Source organism: Conger conger, chromosome 3 (assembly GCF_963514075.1).
Source record: "Conger conger chromosome 3, fConCon1.1, whole genome shotgun sequence".
Lineage (NCBI taxonomy): Eukaryota > Metazoa > Chordata > Actinopteri > Anguilliformes > Congridae > Conger > Conger conger.
In genome coordinates this window covers 78,034,049-78,051,937 of record NC_083762.1, presented here as the reverse complement: position 1 = coordinate 78,051,937, position 17,889 = coordinate 78,034,049, and the positions used below count along the sequence as shown (strand labels likewise).

Here is a 17,889-nt window from a genome sequence, read left to right as displayed (position 1 = left end):
TGTGGTGTCTGTGTGTGTGTGTGTGTGTGTGGGGTGTGTGGGGTGTGTGGTGTCTGTATGTGTGTGTGTGTGTGTGTGTGTAGTGTGTGTAGGGCGGTACTCACAGATCTGGCACTCATCGGATCGGGGTCCCCAGCAGCGGCCATTGCAGGAGCGGTGACAGCGGCCGCCTGTGGACCACACAGAGAATTCCCATCAGAATCCCGTTCCACTTCCCAATCCCGAATCCCCATTCCCATTCCCCAATCTCCTCATCCCCTCCCCATATGACCACACAGAGAATTCCAATCAGAATCCCGTTACACTTCCCAATCCCGAATCCCCATTCCCATTCCCCAATCTCCCCATCCCCTCCCCATATGACCACACAGAGAATTCCCATCAGAATCCTGTTACACTTCCCAATCCCGAATCCCCATTCCCCAATCTCCCTATCCCCTCCCTATATGGCCACACAGAGAATTCCATCAGAATCCTGTTACACTTCCCAATCCCGAATCCCCATTCCCCAATCTCCCTATCCCATCCCTATATGGCCACACAGAGAATTCCCATCAGAATCCTGTTACACTTCCCAATCCCGAATCCCCATCCCCTCCCCATATGACCACACATGCAGTGAGTCATAGTCTGCCTTCTCTACTCACTGCAAAACAAAACAAAAAAAGTATATCTCAAGTATTTTAGTCTTACATATAAAAATCTTTTTTCTTTGACGTTTTTCCTATATAAGACCAAAATGTTGCCAATTAGGGAAGACAGTTTTATTCATATGCCAATGGGGTAAGAACATGTCACATGCGAAGCAAACAGTAGCTTAAAACAAGCTAATATTTTGCACTTTAATAAATAAAATTAACAAATACAATTTTAAGTCTTACTACAAGGCTAAAACACTTGATAAGACAGACATTATTTTGCTGTGCTGTTAGACATAATTGTCTTTAAAACTGGGTAATTTGTATTCATTGCTACTCTTCATTGCCAAATAATTATCTCAGTTTCTCACGTACCAGTGCTGTTGCCAGACATTATTGTGTTATTATTTTATGACTTTTCTCCGTGGTCTGGAAAGATGACAGGTTTGGTTCAGCAGATAACAGCAGCAGCAGTCGAAAGCACCACCAATCAGAGCTGAGTCACACTTTCCAGACGGGAGTGAGAACTCCCCCCACTCCCGCAAAAACAAAAGATCCAGAGGAGGAGGCCAGCCTTATGCCCCCCGCCCCCCCCCCTCCACAGAAGAGTTAATGAGGGAGGAGGGGATTCACAAAACAACCCCGGGAACCTCTTACTCACACCAGCGCAAATGAGACTCTACTGACAGCATCACGACCTGGCTCTTTGCCTCCCTCTCTCTCTCTCTCTCTCTCCCTCCCTCCCTCTCTCTCTCTCTCCCTCACTCTCTCTCTCTCCTCTCTCTCCCTCCCTCTCTCTCTCTCTCTCTCTCTCCCTCCCTCCCTCCCTCCTCCTCCTCTCTCTCCCTCCCTCTCTCTCTCTCTCTCCCTCTCTCTCTCTCTCTCTCCCTCCCTCCCTCCCTCCCTCTCTCTCTCTCCCTCCCTCTCCCTCTCTCTCTCTCTCCCTCCCTCTCTCTCTCTCTCCCTCTCTCCCTCCCTCCCTCCCTCCCTCCCTCCCTCCCTCTCTCTCTCTCTCTCTCTTCCCTCTCTCTCTCTCTCTCTCTCTCTCCCTCTCTCTCCCTCCCTCTCTCCCTCCTCCCTCCTCTCTCTCTCTCTCTCTCTCTCTCTCTCTCCCTCTCTCTCCTGTCAGCATGCGCTGCCATTGGGTTTTAATTGACTGACTAATCACAGACTGATCGGCGCTGCCTGTTAAGAGTGCCACTCGCCGTGCCCCCGCTGCAGTTAAAGAGTAATCACGCTACGGGCTCACTCCATCCTGGCCTGTCTCTGCGACTAGCCTTCCTCATCCTCCTCCTCTTCTTCCTCCCTGACTGCCGTCCGAGGGCCGCTGGGATCACGATGCTCCTCACACAGACGAGTGGCAGTGAGACAGTGCGCAGCACGTTATATACCACACAAAGTCAGGGATTCCTGCAGAACAGGGATCCTTGAAAGGGCCGGCGCGGGTGCAGTTACACGCGCCTGATTCCACGAATCAAGGCCCTAAGCAGCGCCTGAGTCGAAATAATATTTGGATTGCATCGTGTTGGATTCAAATACTTTTCTGTGCTCTATTGATCTTGCTTGGCACATTCGCGCAGGAGCAGATTTACGGGAGCAGGGTTTACACCGCGCTGATACACCAGGCGGGCTTAGTCAAATGCAGAAACTGTCTGAATCCAAGACGAAGACGAATGGTTGATGAGTAGAACCAGATGTGTAAATCTTTGGTTTACTCTTTCTGGGTGAGATTGAGTAGAAGCTACTTGTCTAAATGTCGTCCTTTCAGCTGGGCCCGGACTGAAACAAAATGGAGGTGGAGGAACGGCCCACGTTCAGCCACCGTGCGGCCTCTGTGATTAGCGATGGCCGGGTTTCTGTGAGGACTTCTGCTCATCCGCTTGTTTACGAAGAAAACGGGGGTGTGGGGGTGAACGTGACGGGGAATAGAGATGGATCATGAGGGCCTCACACCCTGTCAGAGTGCCCCTGTGTTCCCCCACGGTGGATTAAGATTTCACCCAACCGTTGGAGCGTTGGAGGGCAAAGGTCGAAGGGCAACCCTCGCTGTTGTCGAAGCAGAGGTCGCGGGCGATGCCCCACTGAGCTGGTGTTCGGGATGATTGCTGATTCTGATTCACCGTGAGTTTTCTACACCCCACCTCCGGCATTCTGCGGCATATGTCAAGCAATAATCGGGATTGAGCGATGATATCCAATTCACCCATCCATTACCTAACCCGCTTAGTCCTGGTCAGGGTCACTAGGGGCTGGGCCTATCCCAGCAATGCACTGGGCGAGAGGCAGGAATACACGCTGGACAGGTCACCAATCCATCACAGGGCAGACACACACATTTTTACTCCTACGGGCAATTTAGACTCTCCCGTTAGCCGAGAATGCATGTTTTTGAACATGTGATGTCCATGTGGCAGGAGGTACAGCACTGCCCCCATGTTATCAATCCAATTTTTATAGCACTTTTTTTTTTACAGAAGACAACAAACACCAGACCTGAACCCTAAAATAGCAAGCATGTGAGGTAAGGAACTCTCTAGCGGTGAGGACAAACTCCCCAGTGGGACGAGATCTCATGTTAGGCCCATCTCTGTACAGCAGGGGTGTCAAACTCCAGTCCTGGAGGGCCACAGTGTAGTGGGTATTTGTGGTTTCTTTTCAGTCAGCAGCCAATTAAGGCTTTGAGAACAAGGTGTGTCGACTCTTTAGCCAATGAAAGACTTTGAAATTCATCTCTCGTGCTGAAACACACCAAAAACCAGCAGACACTGCGGCCCTCCAGGACTACAGTTTAACACTCCTGCTGTACAGCATACAAGGCGATAAAAATAATAATAATAAATCATAATAATAAAAAATGTCAGCGCATCATATTCAGCATCTTCTGGAATGTTGTGGATCATTGACAGGGAAGGGTGAAAGGAGAAGGGGGGGGGCCCAGGGAGGGTTGGAGAGAGAGAGAGAGAGAGAGAGAGAGAGAGAGAGTGAAAGAGAGAATGTGAGAGAGAGAGAGAGTGAAAGAGAGAGAGAGAGCGAAAGAGAGAGAGAGTGTGAGAGAGAGAGACAGAGAGAGAGAGGGAGAGAGAGACAGAGAGAGAGAGAGAGAGTGAAAGAGAGAATGTGAGAGAGAGAGGGAAAGAGAGAGAGCAAAAAGAGAGAGAGGGAGAGCGGGAGAGAGAGAGTGAGAGAGAGAGAGAGAGAGAGAGTGTGAGAGAGAGAGACAGAGAGAGAGAGAGGGAGGGAGAGGGGGAGAGGGGAGAGAGAGAGAGAGAGAGAGAGAGAGAGAAAGAGAAAGAGAGAGGGGGGCCTCGGTTTTTCAGACGAGCCACGTGTGGCCCTGCCGTCAGCCTGAGTGAAATTTAATTGCGGCCCGCCTCACCGTCAGCCTGGCCCGGGGCTATAACGGCTCCATTATGCTCAGAGTCTGACAACCTCCCGGTTGCGATTACCACTGACCTTGGCCAACAGCCTTTCAACACACTTGAGCTTCGCTACGCGGCGGCCATCTTAAGACCGAAACAGGAGAAAACCGCAATAACTCAAACTTATCAAATTAGCTCAGAGAGATAAAGGTACAGAAAGTGCCTAATGCTTGTCACTGGGGTGGTACCCTATAGGGACCTGAAATTGTACCCCTAGCCAGCAATATATAATTCATTTGTACCTTTTTTTGCTTGGAAAACCCAAAGAGAACATTACTATACTTTCAGGGTACATTTTGGGAATTTGATCCTTGAAGAACAAAAATGTACCTCCACTGCAACCTTATTTCTGAGAGTGTTGACAAGTGAACTTTTCTTACATCATTGGCAAATCTTGAAATGAGTCAAACTGTCTTACCTCATTGGCAATATCTTTTTAGTATTCAGCATCAAAGTACAATATACATATATCATTTTAAGTCTCAATATCAAACTACAATACCCCCAGAACCGCCATACAGAGGAAACCCAGGTCTGTTCAGAAGTGGATGCCTGTGGCCCCAAGAAGAACAAAACTCCACCGAGGAAGAGCATGGCAAGAGAGTGGGAGAGGGAGAGAGCGAGAAAGCAAAGGAGAGAGAGAGTTAGAGAGAGAGAGTGGGAGAGGGAGAGAGAGTTAGAGAAAAAGAGAGAGGGGGGGAGTGAGTGAGAGATAGAGACAGAGAGAGTTAGAGAGAGAGGAGGAGAGAGAGGGAGAATGAGTGAGAGAGAGAGACAGACAGAGAGTTAGAGAGAGAGAGTGAGAGAGAGGGGGAGAGAGAGAGAGAAGGAGAGAGAGGGAGAGAGAGAGAGAGAGAGATCAAAGACGCTGAGCATTACAGGGACATAGCAGCAGGCATTAGGACATTAGGAGACTCTCTCTCTCTGTCTGCGTTTCCACAGATAAAGGTGGGTCTGGGAGGGGGAGTGCACTGTTTACACTCAGGACATAAGGAGCACTTCTGAGGGTGTTACGGGGGCGTTACGGGGGCGTCATGGCCTCCCAGAGAGGACTTCTTTTTCACACCGAGAGCGAGTCGGCGGCAGGTTGTTAAAAAGACGCGGGGTGAGATATCCACCCAGCTGTTTTTCAGATTTAATTTGATTAGAAGTGTGAAGAAAAAAGAAAAAAAACGTACTGGCATGAAGCAGCTCGACCTGCTCAGTCTGCTGGCTCAACAGAGCTCTGGCGTGAGGTGAACGAGAGACTCCCAGCACATCACAGTGACATGCACCGCAAACGAGGGCCGCTGACCGACATTCATCACATCTCACACACCGGCCTGGCAGGCAAGGTCAGGTGAGCGGTGTGAAAAATCCTTTGTTTTTTATGTCAAATTCAAATGAACAAATCCAATTCACAAAAAAACAATTTTAGACAAATTTAGACAAGTAGCTTCTACTCAATCTCACCCAGAAAGAGTAAACCAAAGATTTACACATCTGGTTCTACTCGTCAAAAAACTCATGTCATTACTCAAACAGCAGTGCGTTGCCCGCTTTTGAGAGGGGATTGCCATGAGATTGCGTAAATTTGTAAAGCGAGCCATTGAAGGCACAAGGCTTGGAGATGCTGCTTTAATGTGTGCGGGAATCAAAGCGATTTAGAGGATTGTCTTTGGTATGCATTCTGCGGCATCAGGGACTCTGTTTCCCTGTTAAAAGGACAGAAAGACGACTACACAGATCATCACACCAGACACCGCAGGCAGTGTGTTCCCCTCTCCTCCTGTAGGCCTGGCAGTCTGAGAGGAGGACACCCAGAAGAGCTTGGGGTGAGGTGAGAACCACGCACTGTCTGGTGCCCTGCATTCAGACGCCTGCGTCGTCCACTGCACCTCAACCGGGAAGGAATGCGTGTTTGCCTTCCCGTATTCCCGCCTGTTCCGAGAAATTATAGAATAAAATCCTGCCAGCTGTTCCCTTGGAACAGTGTCCGATGTGCTCATTCTACAGAGTGGGAGGCAGTGGTGTGGTGGTTAGGGGAGTGGGCTGGAATCCAAAATCCAATTCCTATGTCAGACAGACATACACCAGCAAAATTATCCAGCTGTAGATATTGGATGACGATGTAAGCCACTTTGGATAAAAGTATCTGCTAAATCTGATAGTAAATGAATTGTTGGAAAAGTGATTGACTACTTTTGTCAGGGCAGCCTATAGACTTGTGGCTAAGGTAAATGACTGGGACCTGGAAGGCTTACTCATGCCATAGTAAGTCCAGTGAGCTGCTGGGCCCTTGAGCAAAGCCCTTAGCCCCACATTGCTCCAGGGGGGATTGTCCCTGGCTTAGTCTAATCATCTGTAAGTCACTTAGGAAAAAAGCATCAGCAAAATAACTAATGTAGTGTAAGGTAATGTGATGCAAAGTGACAGCAGAAGTGATCTAAATGAGATAACATGGTCCCTGGCATCGATGGCGGGCGGGCGGGACTCACATCCACCGCTGCTGTTGGTGGGCACCACCAGGAGCTCGGAGCGGGAGTTCTTCACGATGTCCTGCCAGTGGATGGTGTCGGCGTGGCACAGGAACTTGTTCTGGTCCACGTACACGCCTCCGTTCAGGATCTCTGTGGGGAGAGGGACACGGGAGAGGACGAAGCTGAGTCTCTGAAACGCTCACACAGAGAAACCCAGAAACTGAGTCCGTCTCAACGGGTATTCCAGCCCTTATTCTGACTTCAAATCTGCGGTGCTTTTGTTTTTTTTGCTAAATATGACAACAACGATCGGTAAAGAGACAGTTTTTCTTCTTTCAAGATGCGTCAATCATAAGCCGATACGAAATGAAATTTCACTCGTCAAGCAAAAAGTGACTTCTAAAGTTAATACTTTTACTTGACAGAAAAAAAAGAGATTTGAAGTCTCATGACAAGACGGACAGAGTAAATGTTCATGTCAGGACAGACGTTTTCCAGTGTATGGTTTCCTCCTTCAAACCAAAGACACGCCGGTTAGGCTACGAGGGGATGGGGGTGGAGGGGGTTGGGGGGTCATTAACGGGGCACAGCTGTAAAAGAGCACGCGTGCTCACTCACCCTACCCTGCATAAATAAAGGTGAATAAATAAAAACAAACAGGGTGCACACAGAGAGATTTTACTGCTGGGCCTCCCAGGGCCTGTAGCCTGCTCCAGGGCCGTCGTCAGAGAGCGTCTTCATCCCAGCGACGCGTTTAAAGCCTCGGCTCGATTCATTCCCACCGTCACTCACTCCCCGCGACCGCGCCAGGTCTCAGGCCGTTAATTGCGGAGTTGCAGGTTTCGCTCCCAGCAGGGGCACAGCAGCCGCGCCATGCAGCTCGTCGCGTACACTGAACTTTCCTCTGTAAATATCCAACGAGCGCGTACGGGCGCGTGGAGCGTGGAGCGAGAACCGTGCGGCTGTAAAGAGGGCCGGAGAGTCTGCTAGACTGTGCGTAATCTGGGACCCAGGCCCAGACAGTGTGGGCTCTCAAAGCCAGACGCTAACATGGCTGCCGCTGCCAGTGTCTCCATACTTCAGACACAAAGGGCTACACAACGGAAGGTCGAGAGGAAATTATTTACCAAGTGCTGGCTTGAACTTGACCCACAGTTTACACAGAGAGGGACATCATTGGCCGTCAGACGAACGAGGTCAGACAACAACCACCTCCTTATGGTTCTGATTTATAACAATACTCTGTTATTGTTTTGTTTTTTTTGCAGAAAAAGATTGCAGAAACACATGCCAGACGTAAACAGAAAATAATACTAGTTGTAATTAAATTCTCCAATATAAAAATCCTCCTAGTTTCAAAAATCCACCACGCCAATACTGGCCATAACAACCCTGACAACTGTGTAATTTTATACTTCAGCTCAGAGAGGATGATAATGTGAGTCACTGTAGCCCATGGGATCATGGGATTTGGGGGAAATCAATCTCGTCTGCCGTCGGAGTGCCGTGTTTCCTCCAGGAAGAGTCTGACACAACGACCTACCGGCCCTCCCAGATTCCCCGAAAGCTTTGCCAAATTTAATCCCGCCTGTCGTGAAAAATAAGGGCTTATCGCAGATTACCCACAATTACAAGCGCTGGATATTCCTCTCTGCCGAGCAGCAGATTACCAGCATAAGGCCCAAATGGATAGAGACCTCACTACAAGCTGGAGAACTCTACTGATAGACCCAGGGTGGCGTGATTAAATTGTGCTCAACGGATGATTGGAGATCTTGTCAGTGTGTCTTTGTTCAATCGCGGGGGACAGTGAGACCTGACTGAATAAAGTCATTTCATATTAATTTCACATTGACCGTGTCGTTCCTTAAAACCCACACCCTGAGCCGGCTAGAGGAGGGTGGGCTCTCTCTTTCTGGATCCTCCAAGGTTTCTTCTGACCTGTCGTCAGGGAAGTTTTCGTCCTTGCTTAGGTGTGCTCTTGCAGGGGCCATGGTTTTCTGTGAAATGTGTTGTAATATTACAGTTGTAATATAAATTTGTAATATTAGGCTATGGGCTTTGGAAGGCTTTGCCCGGGGTGTAGGGTTCATGCAGGCTCACTGGTGACGGTCAGAAAACTGTAAACCTGAGCCCAAACGTCCGGGTCAGGAGGGCGTGGAACGATCGCTCATCGACGAATCCGATCGGGCAGATTCTAAAGTAACCTTACCTTTGAAAGAGATTGATAAAATAAACACAGGCGTGATAGGCCAGCTTGTACAAGGGCTGCACCACTACCGACACCACCGGTACGAGTGGAAATATGCGAGAGGAAGTATCGGATGTGACACGCGTGGTTTCTTAAGTGAGAAACGGCGGTGAAACTGCTAGAGAGACAGAGAGAGAGAGTTGGATTACGTTAGCTTTGTCGTTTTTTGGCGCGACCCCCCGCGTCGTGACTAGATCCTCAAACCCGTCACGGTCTCAACAGCGGCGGGCGGGGGACCAAACGCACTCCACCATGCTGAGGGACGGGCGCGGCGTCCCAGGAGCGATCGGAGGAGACGCTCCGGCACGAGACGGACGCGCGTGCGGCTCGTTCCCCTTCCCGCCGCGGCGGGGTGAAGACGCAGCGTTCGTTAAACCGGCGCGCTTTCCGTCTTCCCCGGGCGCGCGGCGTGAAGCGTGGACTCCACGCGCCGCTGTGCTTCTCCGCGGTGAACGATGGGGGCCGCGTGGGACGCCCCATCACGGGCGGGGGGGACCGGGGCGTCGGCCGGGCAGCGGAGGCGTCGGCCGGGCAGCGGAGCCGCCGGGACGCTCAAAGAGCACAACGCCGCTTCGGAGACGGCCGTTTACATTCATTTGCGAACGCGCGTGTCGGGAGACCTATGATTAGGTTTAGCGGCGGAGATTACTCACGGTGACTGAACTGCCGAGACTCCACGAAGAAGGATGGCTGCTCTGCTGCATCCCGCGTCTTCACAAGACTGAGAGGCCGAACGCTCGCTTTTCTAAACCGGGAGTGATTACCGCTGCTCTCCCCGACGCGCCCGTGATTAACCTGTCTCCTCCGCGCTCGGTGAGACCGATGTCCTCAGCGGTCCCTCTCCTACTTTATGAGACGTAAACGTGCTGTTTAAACCTGAAGGGTTCAGTTCAGGCTAGGTGCTTATAGATATTAACGAGCATTCCTCGGGTTATTTACCAAAAATATATATCATATATATGGGTGGAGCCGCCAAACAATCCGTACCTGCCCACTCATGAATGAGTAATACTGCATGTGAAGGAGTGGCATAAACCTTTATCAGGGACAGATGGACATATATATGAGTATTAGTTTTCCATGGCTGCCTTGTCTCCCCAAATTCTCAAATTCTGGGGGGAAAAGAGAAAGCGAGTGCAGAAGTCACATAGGGGACCGATAACAGTGCAACACCACTGAGAGGGCTAGCGCAGGCACCACACGGGGGACCGATAACAGTGCAGCACCACTGAGAGGGCTAGTGCACAGACCACACGGGGGACCGATAACAGTGCAACACCACTGAGAGGGCTAGTGCAGGGACCACACGGGGGACCGATAACAGTGCAACACCACTGAGAGGGCTAGCGCAGGGACCACACGGGGGACCGATAACAGTGCGACACCACCGAGAGGGCTAGCGCAGGGACCACACGGGGGGACCGATAACAGTGCAACACCACTGAGAGGGCTAGTGCAGGGACCACACAGGGGACCGATAACAGTGCGACACCACTGAGAGGGCTAGTGCAGGGACCACATGGGGGACCGATAACAGTGCAACACCACTGAGAGGGCTAGCGCAGGCACCACATGGGGGACCGATAACAGTGCAACACCACTGAGAGGGCTAGCGCATGGACCACACGAGGGACCGATAACAGTGCAACACCACCGAGAGGGCTAGCGCACGGACCACACGGGGGACCGATAACAGTGCAACACCACTGAGAGGGCTAGTGCAGGGACCGATAACAGTGCAACACCACTGAGAGGGCTAGTGAAGGGACCGATAACAGTGCAACACCACTGAGAGGGCTAGCGCAGGGACCACACGGGGGGACCGATAACAGTGCGACACCACTGAGAGGGCTAGCGCAGGGACCACACGGGGGACCGATAACAGTGCAACACCACTGAGAGGGCTAGCGCAGGCACCACACGGGGGGACCGATAACAGTGCGACACCACTGAGAGGGCTAGCGCAGGGACCACACGGGGGGACCGATAACAGTGCGACACCACCGAGACTCACTCAGTACATGCAGGCCAATGGCAGCACTACGCGATCATGACGTCACGGGCCGATTTTGCGAGGCGCAATTTTGTGCCGAGCCGAACGAGCGATTTCCCGTGATTGCGGAGCCGCCGCCCGGCGAGGATGTGAAATCACGGCGCTCACACTCGGCGGAGTGAGGAGACGGCGGGGTCTGGAGACGGCGGCCCGGCCTCACGGACGGCGGGAGGAAAAGAGGAAAAGAGCAAAAGAGCCCGGGGCTGTTTGCAGCCCAGACGACACTCAGACAGCGAGCAGCCCTGAGCGGGCGCTAACAGCCTCCTGTTAAAAGCCTCGCTTTAAGGTGCGAACAACTGCTCGGTGACCAGCGACAGCGGAAAGTGCCTTTCAGTGGCAATGATCCCCACACCCCCCCCCGCCCTCCACCACCACCACCACCACCACCACCGCGCCACCTTTTATCAAGATGGTAAAATCATTATGCCCACGATGCTTTCATGCTTTCATCGGTTTGCTGTTAGTGCTTTTTTTTTTTTTTGGAGGTTTAACATTCATTTATGCTGCGTTCTGGGAATGCAAATATAAAACGCACTGGCATTTTATCTCTCCAGGCAATAAAGAACAGCGCTGCACTTACAAAATACAGTACATTGGTAATGGAAAACAAAACGACAGTGGAAAAAACTGTGAAATACTCTAAAAATCAATATCCCTACAGTCCAAATTGCAATTTTTTGCTCAATATGTCTTTTATTCCTGAATGTGTCAAAGCTAGTTTTTTAGGTAAACAATCTATCCACTGTCTGCAGTCAGGTTGCACCATGGAAAGACACACACGCTTGAAAACACAAAAACACACACACACAGACACAGACACTTTTTCTTTTGTGGGACCAGGCTAAATTCAAACATAGATACCCTACAGGGGCATTATTGTGTTTCTTGTTATTCCACAAACAAAATATTTCTGCAATGTTGAGCAAGGGTTACACACTGCATGGGTGAGAACTGGCGCATACTACATACAGCGGGAGTGAGTGTGTGTAGTGTGACCGTCTCATCCACAAGGATCGTATCGAGACGCAGTCTATCAGAGGATATAAGAGGCAACAACCACGGGGTGATGCTAAGAAGAGAGAAACACAAAAACAATAAAAAAACAGCTGTCATATCGAGTGGCGGTACTCCGCTGTAATAAACCAATGACCGGTCAGTTCAAAGGTGGTGTATGGACTGACCTTCACTGATTGGCTGGATGCGCAGGGGGATTTTTGCTGGCTTAAAGCATTGACACTAATGGAAAAGGGATAACAGGACCACAGAGGTTCCCGGGCAATATCTCTGCTCCGTTTCAGCGGGACTCTCTCGGTGCTCCCTGAATGCGAGAAGGAGAGGAGCACTCTGCCAAGAGAGGGCTACGTTTTCTCGAACGAAACGTAAAGGAAAATCACTGCACAAATCAAACCAAGTCGTGAAAAACACACGGCTGAATACAGAGGCTTGCGCTGAAACGGATGAAGCGAAACGGGCTCGGTTAAAAAGACAGCGAAGAGGGTGAGCAATGTTTGGGGTGTGAAAGAGTGACACTGAGGGAGAGAGAGAGAGAGAGAGAGGGAGGAGGGAGAGAGAGAGGGAGGAGGGAGGGAGGGAGGGAGAGAGAGGGAGGAGGGAGGGAGAGAGAGAGAGAGGGAGGAGGGAGAGAGAGACAGAAAGAGAGGGGTGAATGAGAGAGACAGAAAGGGAGAGGGGTGAAGTGAGAGAGAGAGACAGAGAGAGAGAGAGAGAGAGAGAGAGAGAAAGAGGGAGGGAGGGAGGGAGAGAGGGAGGAGGGAGAGAGAGAGGGAGGAAGGAGAGAGAGACAGAAAGAGAGAGGGGTGAAATGAGAGAGAGAGACAGGGAGAGAGACAGAGAGAGAGAGTGAGAGAGAGGGATGAACGCGGGATTTCTCTCCTCCTCCTACGAGCCGGCAGGTGTCTGTCTGCTTGTGCCATCGCTCCCTACCTCCCACGCACACCCTGCCAGCGCTCGGCATTCTGGGAGCTGGAGCCTCGCGGACGCCATGCCGACGCCCTGACCAATCCCAGGGCCAGGGACATAGGGGCGGGGTGGGGCGGGGCGGGGCGGGGAACGGGACTGGAGTATGGCTTTAGGACTAGATGTACAGTAGTTCAGCCCCTGGAGATTTATTCATTTAGTGACCTCCTGAAGGCTATCGGCGGTCGAAAACAAGACAATAAACTTCAAGCAACTCCAAAGCAACTTGTACAGCAATAGTATGCTGCCAGAGGCTATAGACATTTATATTATCTATTTATTTATTTATTTATTGATTGATCGATTGATTCTCAGTTCTCAAGCAGCACTCCAAAAGACTCATGCAGTAAGGAAGTGCCACAATTTCCCCTCTTTCCCGCACTCTCTCCTTCTCTCCCTCACTCACACACACACACACACACACACACACACACACACACACACACACAGCAATTTCTCAGTCCAATGAGAAGCAACCTGCTGAGCACAGACATCTTAAATATCACTGCTTTGCATGGGTGGCAGCCCCAAGTGTGAGTGTCTGTGAATAATATACAGTAAAGGCCTTAAGCACACGCACGCACGCACGCTTGCAAACACACACACGCACACATGCACGCAAACACACACATGCACGCACGCACATACACACACAGCGTCTCATAGGGTACTATCCTGTGGAGGGTACTATTCTGCTAACCCTCAGGTATAATATTTCCAGTATGTACAAGATTCATATTCATGTTTTAGAATTCTGAATGTAATCATTAATATTGGTATTATTATTATTAGTATTATTACTTGACAGGCAATTATTTTCCAGAGAATGACTGACAATAACAGTTCCTAGACTTCCTCCATCACATCAGTTTAAAAAATAATAATAATTTGGTTTGCCAAAAACAACTGCCTATACCTGGGTAACTAATGCAGGGAATGCCACAGTTGTTTGAATGTCATTTGAATATTCCGGAACGTTATATACAGAATGCTTATGGAATGTTTCTAATTTTTATAGTTGCATCCGCTGTAGGAAATTGTGCTTCATAAATAAAGTTTGTTTTTTTGTTTATTTGTTTTTTTATCTCGTAACTCACCTGGACATCAGACACACACACACACACACACACACACTCACACTCACACTCTCACACATGCTTTAGAAATTAAGCCGAGGCCTTCCACGTCTGGCTGGAATAGCCTCTTAACACCCACGCTGCGTCTCGCCACAGTTAAGAACTCCCTCAACAACCCAGCACGCAAAATATGAATCTGACAATATGAGGCAAAAAGAAAATTGAGGATTTGAGACACTTAACAAAGCGGGTTTTAATACTCTCCAGTAAATGAGAGAGGGGATTGGTGGGTCTCTGAGCCACGGGGAGAATGTCAATGCCCAGCCTGTCGCGAGGTCTCAGCCGGTGGTGACGCACACAGGACGCGTCTAAGATGGCGGGAACACCGGGGAGGAGGGGGAAACCTGGCGCCCGGTCACCTTCAAAACTCTTTACTCTGGTGGGCCTATTGTCCGGCCCATGATTCAGACTGATTTTTCTGATATCACAGCCTCATACATTACAGTACATTACATTACATTAATGCCATTTGTCAGACGCTCTTATCCAGAGAGACGTACAGTTGATTAGACTAAGCAGGAGACAATCCTCCCCTGGAGCAATGCAGGGTTCAGGGCCTTGCTCAAGGTGTGGCTATTGTGGCTACACCAACCTTGTGGGTCCCAGGGTCCCAGTCATGACTTTAACCACTACACTACAGGCGGCCCCTCAAACTGGCTTCTGTGACTTTCATTCACATGACACGGGTCCACACACGCACGCACGCACGCACGCACACACGCACACACACACACACACACGCGCACACACGCGCACACACGCGCACACACACACACGCGCGCACACACACACACACACACACACACACACACACACACACACACACACACACACAGATACTGAAGGCTCTCATAGCTGCAATACGTTAGTCAGTGAATGCACCTGACTAATCAGAAACACCTGTAAAGCTGTTTGTCCAGTGCTTTTCTCTACAACGAGGCAGATATGACCAGCAGGAATAACTAACTGCAATCACCCTGCCCTTCTTAAAACACTCATAATGATATACGCACCACAATAATGAAACTCCCGCGTTGGTAGTTCTGTGGGTCTGCTCTGTTTAATTATACTCTTAACACCTGTCTTCTGAGACTGCCGTTACTCCATGCCTTTCTGGTGCAAGCCTACAGATCTTCAAATATAACCCCCCCCCCCCCCCCCCCCTACACACACACACACACACCTATCACTGCTGGTTATCAGATGGCTCTTCTGGGTCATAGGTCACCAGAGAGTAAGGCTGAGAACCCCGCGTTAAACTTTGTGAAAGAAATTCTAAAAATCGACACTCAAAGGTCTCATCGCTCTCACAGTGAGGCACCCGGGGTAGAGGCACGCATTGTATGCAGCTAGAGAACAAGCCCATTCCACACAAAGGCGCAGATTTACGCCCTCAGCATCTGCAGAACCATTTCAGCACAACCAAAAGATTGGTATAAAACAATTACAATGACCGATCAGCGGTCATGTTATTGATTTGGTGTGTGCCAAACAGTTTTTCACAGGTAAGCCTTGGCAAATCAGGCCCTAAATTGTAGTTCTGTGTTTGTGTTCTCGTCAGCGAGACACTGCAGGGTCTGTCAGCAGTCAGAACCAGGCTTCACAGAGCCACAGCCACTCAGCACAGCGGGTATTACAAGCATGCGAGTTCATAACTGTATCAGTTTCAGAATCCGTCTGTAATGGACGTAAGCCGTACACGATGCAATAAGATACACGTAGACACCGGTCAGCGTTCGGTAAGCCTTCAGCAGCTCCTGTAAGGCCGCTGTGGGAGTCGGCAGCCAGATGCAGTACGCAACACCGGCACCGGAAATGAACACGTCTATTACGAATCTGAAGAACGCATAGTCTACGTCTCAAAGTCTCAAACCAATTCATTCGGCGGGGAGCGCGTTTACAGCATTCACTGCCGGCCCCGGATACGAATCGCAGCGCGGCTGCTTCTGTATCCAGTGAGCTGAGAACGGAAGCAATTAACCAACATGTCAGGGAACCAGCACCTACGTGCTCCTCGCAATTAAAGCCACTGGCCTGCTAATGACCAATGGGATTCCGGGCCTGGCCGTGATGTCACAATGGCAGCGGCTCCTTGTACACAGGGTCCCTCTCCCTGCGTCGGAACATTGCCTTTCAGTTGGCAGCTACTGAAGGAATGCTTTTTTAAACAATTATTTATATTTTAAAGAGCGAGCTTGGTTCTCCTTGGAGGTCCGTCTGCTTCAGCCCTGCTTAGTTGCAGCCGTTTGACAGGAGCAGTTTACACGGCGGTTTGGCTGTAAAATCTCGAGAACATTCAAAGACGATTAGATTTATTTCAAGGGGCGACTCAAATAATGCGAAACATTGGAAGTGAAGCGACAACCAGGACTCTGAGCAGACCGTACCCAAGGCCAAAAAAATAATATCCGTCAACAAAGTTTCAAATTCCTTTCACACAATGTGCTGGTGTGAAAAAATACAAATAATAACTGGCCATTGGCAGTACGCAGACACAATAACACAGGCACAGGCATAATCTTCATGACTCAGAGCGGAGCGATTACAACACCCGGGGCAATCCCTCGGAACGCGCTTAATTCATCTCACGTCTCCCCGAGTATATCTCACACAAGGTCAGGAGCAATAGGAGGAGGCCGGCATAAATCTACGGGAAGAGTGTGCTTTTTAACGTCCGTTACACCGCGGGGATAAATAGAGCCGCTCTCCATTCAAATGTAATTGCGGTTTTATGTATTTGACTAGTGACCTGGAAAGAACAACTGCATTAATTCGGCTGACATAAAACCCTTATGACCGAGGTGAAGGGGGGAAGGGGGGGTGGGTGACGGTGGGGAGAAAGGGAAGTTTCGGGCTGGACGGGCAGGGCGGGCGGAGAGATCCAGACGGACGGGCGAGGAGGAGGTGAGACAACGTGCTAACTCTAACGTTAGCGCTAACGGCGGACTGGCCGCAGATGATCGAGTGAGAGAGACCGCAACCGGCCGTTTGCAGCACACGGGCCACAGAGACTGAGTGTAGTCTTGAGATTCAGTTTAAGACAAAACATATTTATTTTCATAACCAGAAAACAACCAGTTCTTGAAAAACATTGAAATCTTGTAATAACTACAAATTGCATACTTATTTATGTACTGCTGTGCTGCTGCTACGACTACTGCTACTACTACTACTACTAATAATAATAATAATAATAATAATAATAATAATAATAATAATAATAATAATAAAAAGTCTGTGACACTCTTTGTTCCAAAAAATATGCTGTGGTCCATAATTGCAATTTATAAAGGGTAAGAAAGGTAAAAGTATACATGCCAATAGCCTTACTGAGATTAAGTCAACTGCATACTGTATGAATGTGCTCTCTACACGAACATATTAAACAATAGAAGTGATAGATTGACATTAAATTAAAACTGAGTGAACGGGACTGATAGCCATAAATATTAAAGAAAATGTGATGCAAAACAAAAGTTAGGGGATGATGTATTGATGACTAAGCAGTTTGTTTGCCGGTCCCATTATTTAGTCAAAAAAATAAAAAATAAAACATGAGGGAAATAAAATGACAGGGGGGAGGGGTGCTGCCCTTCACTCCCTGGCGTCTCCCGGTAACGATAATTGTGTTTAAAACGCCCTGATTAAATCCCGCCATCTCGCACGCAATTGTCTGCGTGGAATCTTTATGAAAAATGGCCCAGATTAAAGGATTATGGAATTCTCCGGAAAGGTGGAATATCAGCGGAATGAAAATGAGGCCAGTAAGGGAGGGGGGGGGGGGTATCTTTCTTCATTTTCAACCAAAGCCATATTAATTTGTATCTTATTGCTGTAATAGAGGCTATAATGGCATTGGTGGTATGACAGACAAGAGAGAGAGAGAGAGAGAGAGAGAGAGAGAGGGAGGGAGGGAGGGAGAGAGGGAGAGAGGGAGAGAGGGAGAGAGAGGGAGG

General features: G+C 49.6%; 1 protein-coding gene across 1 annotated transcript in view; it reads right to left on the bottom strand.

Moving 5' to 3' along the window:
* The window catches only part of LOC133123135 (receptor tyrosine-protein kinase erbB-4-like), a 403,692-nt gene that overhangs the window by 113,718 nt on the left and 272,085 nt on the right, over positions 1-17,889 (bottom strand). The window contains exon 5 of the mRNA XM_061233434.1: positions 105-170. Within this exon, the coding sequence (XP_061089418.1) occupies positions 105-170 (66 nt within the window). The remainder of the gene's footprint in view (positions 1-104; positions 171-17,889) is intronic.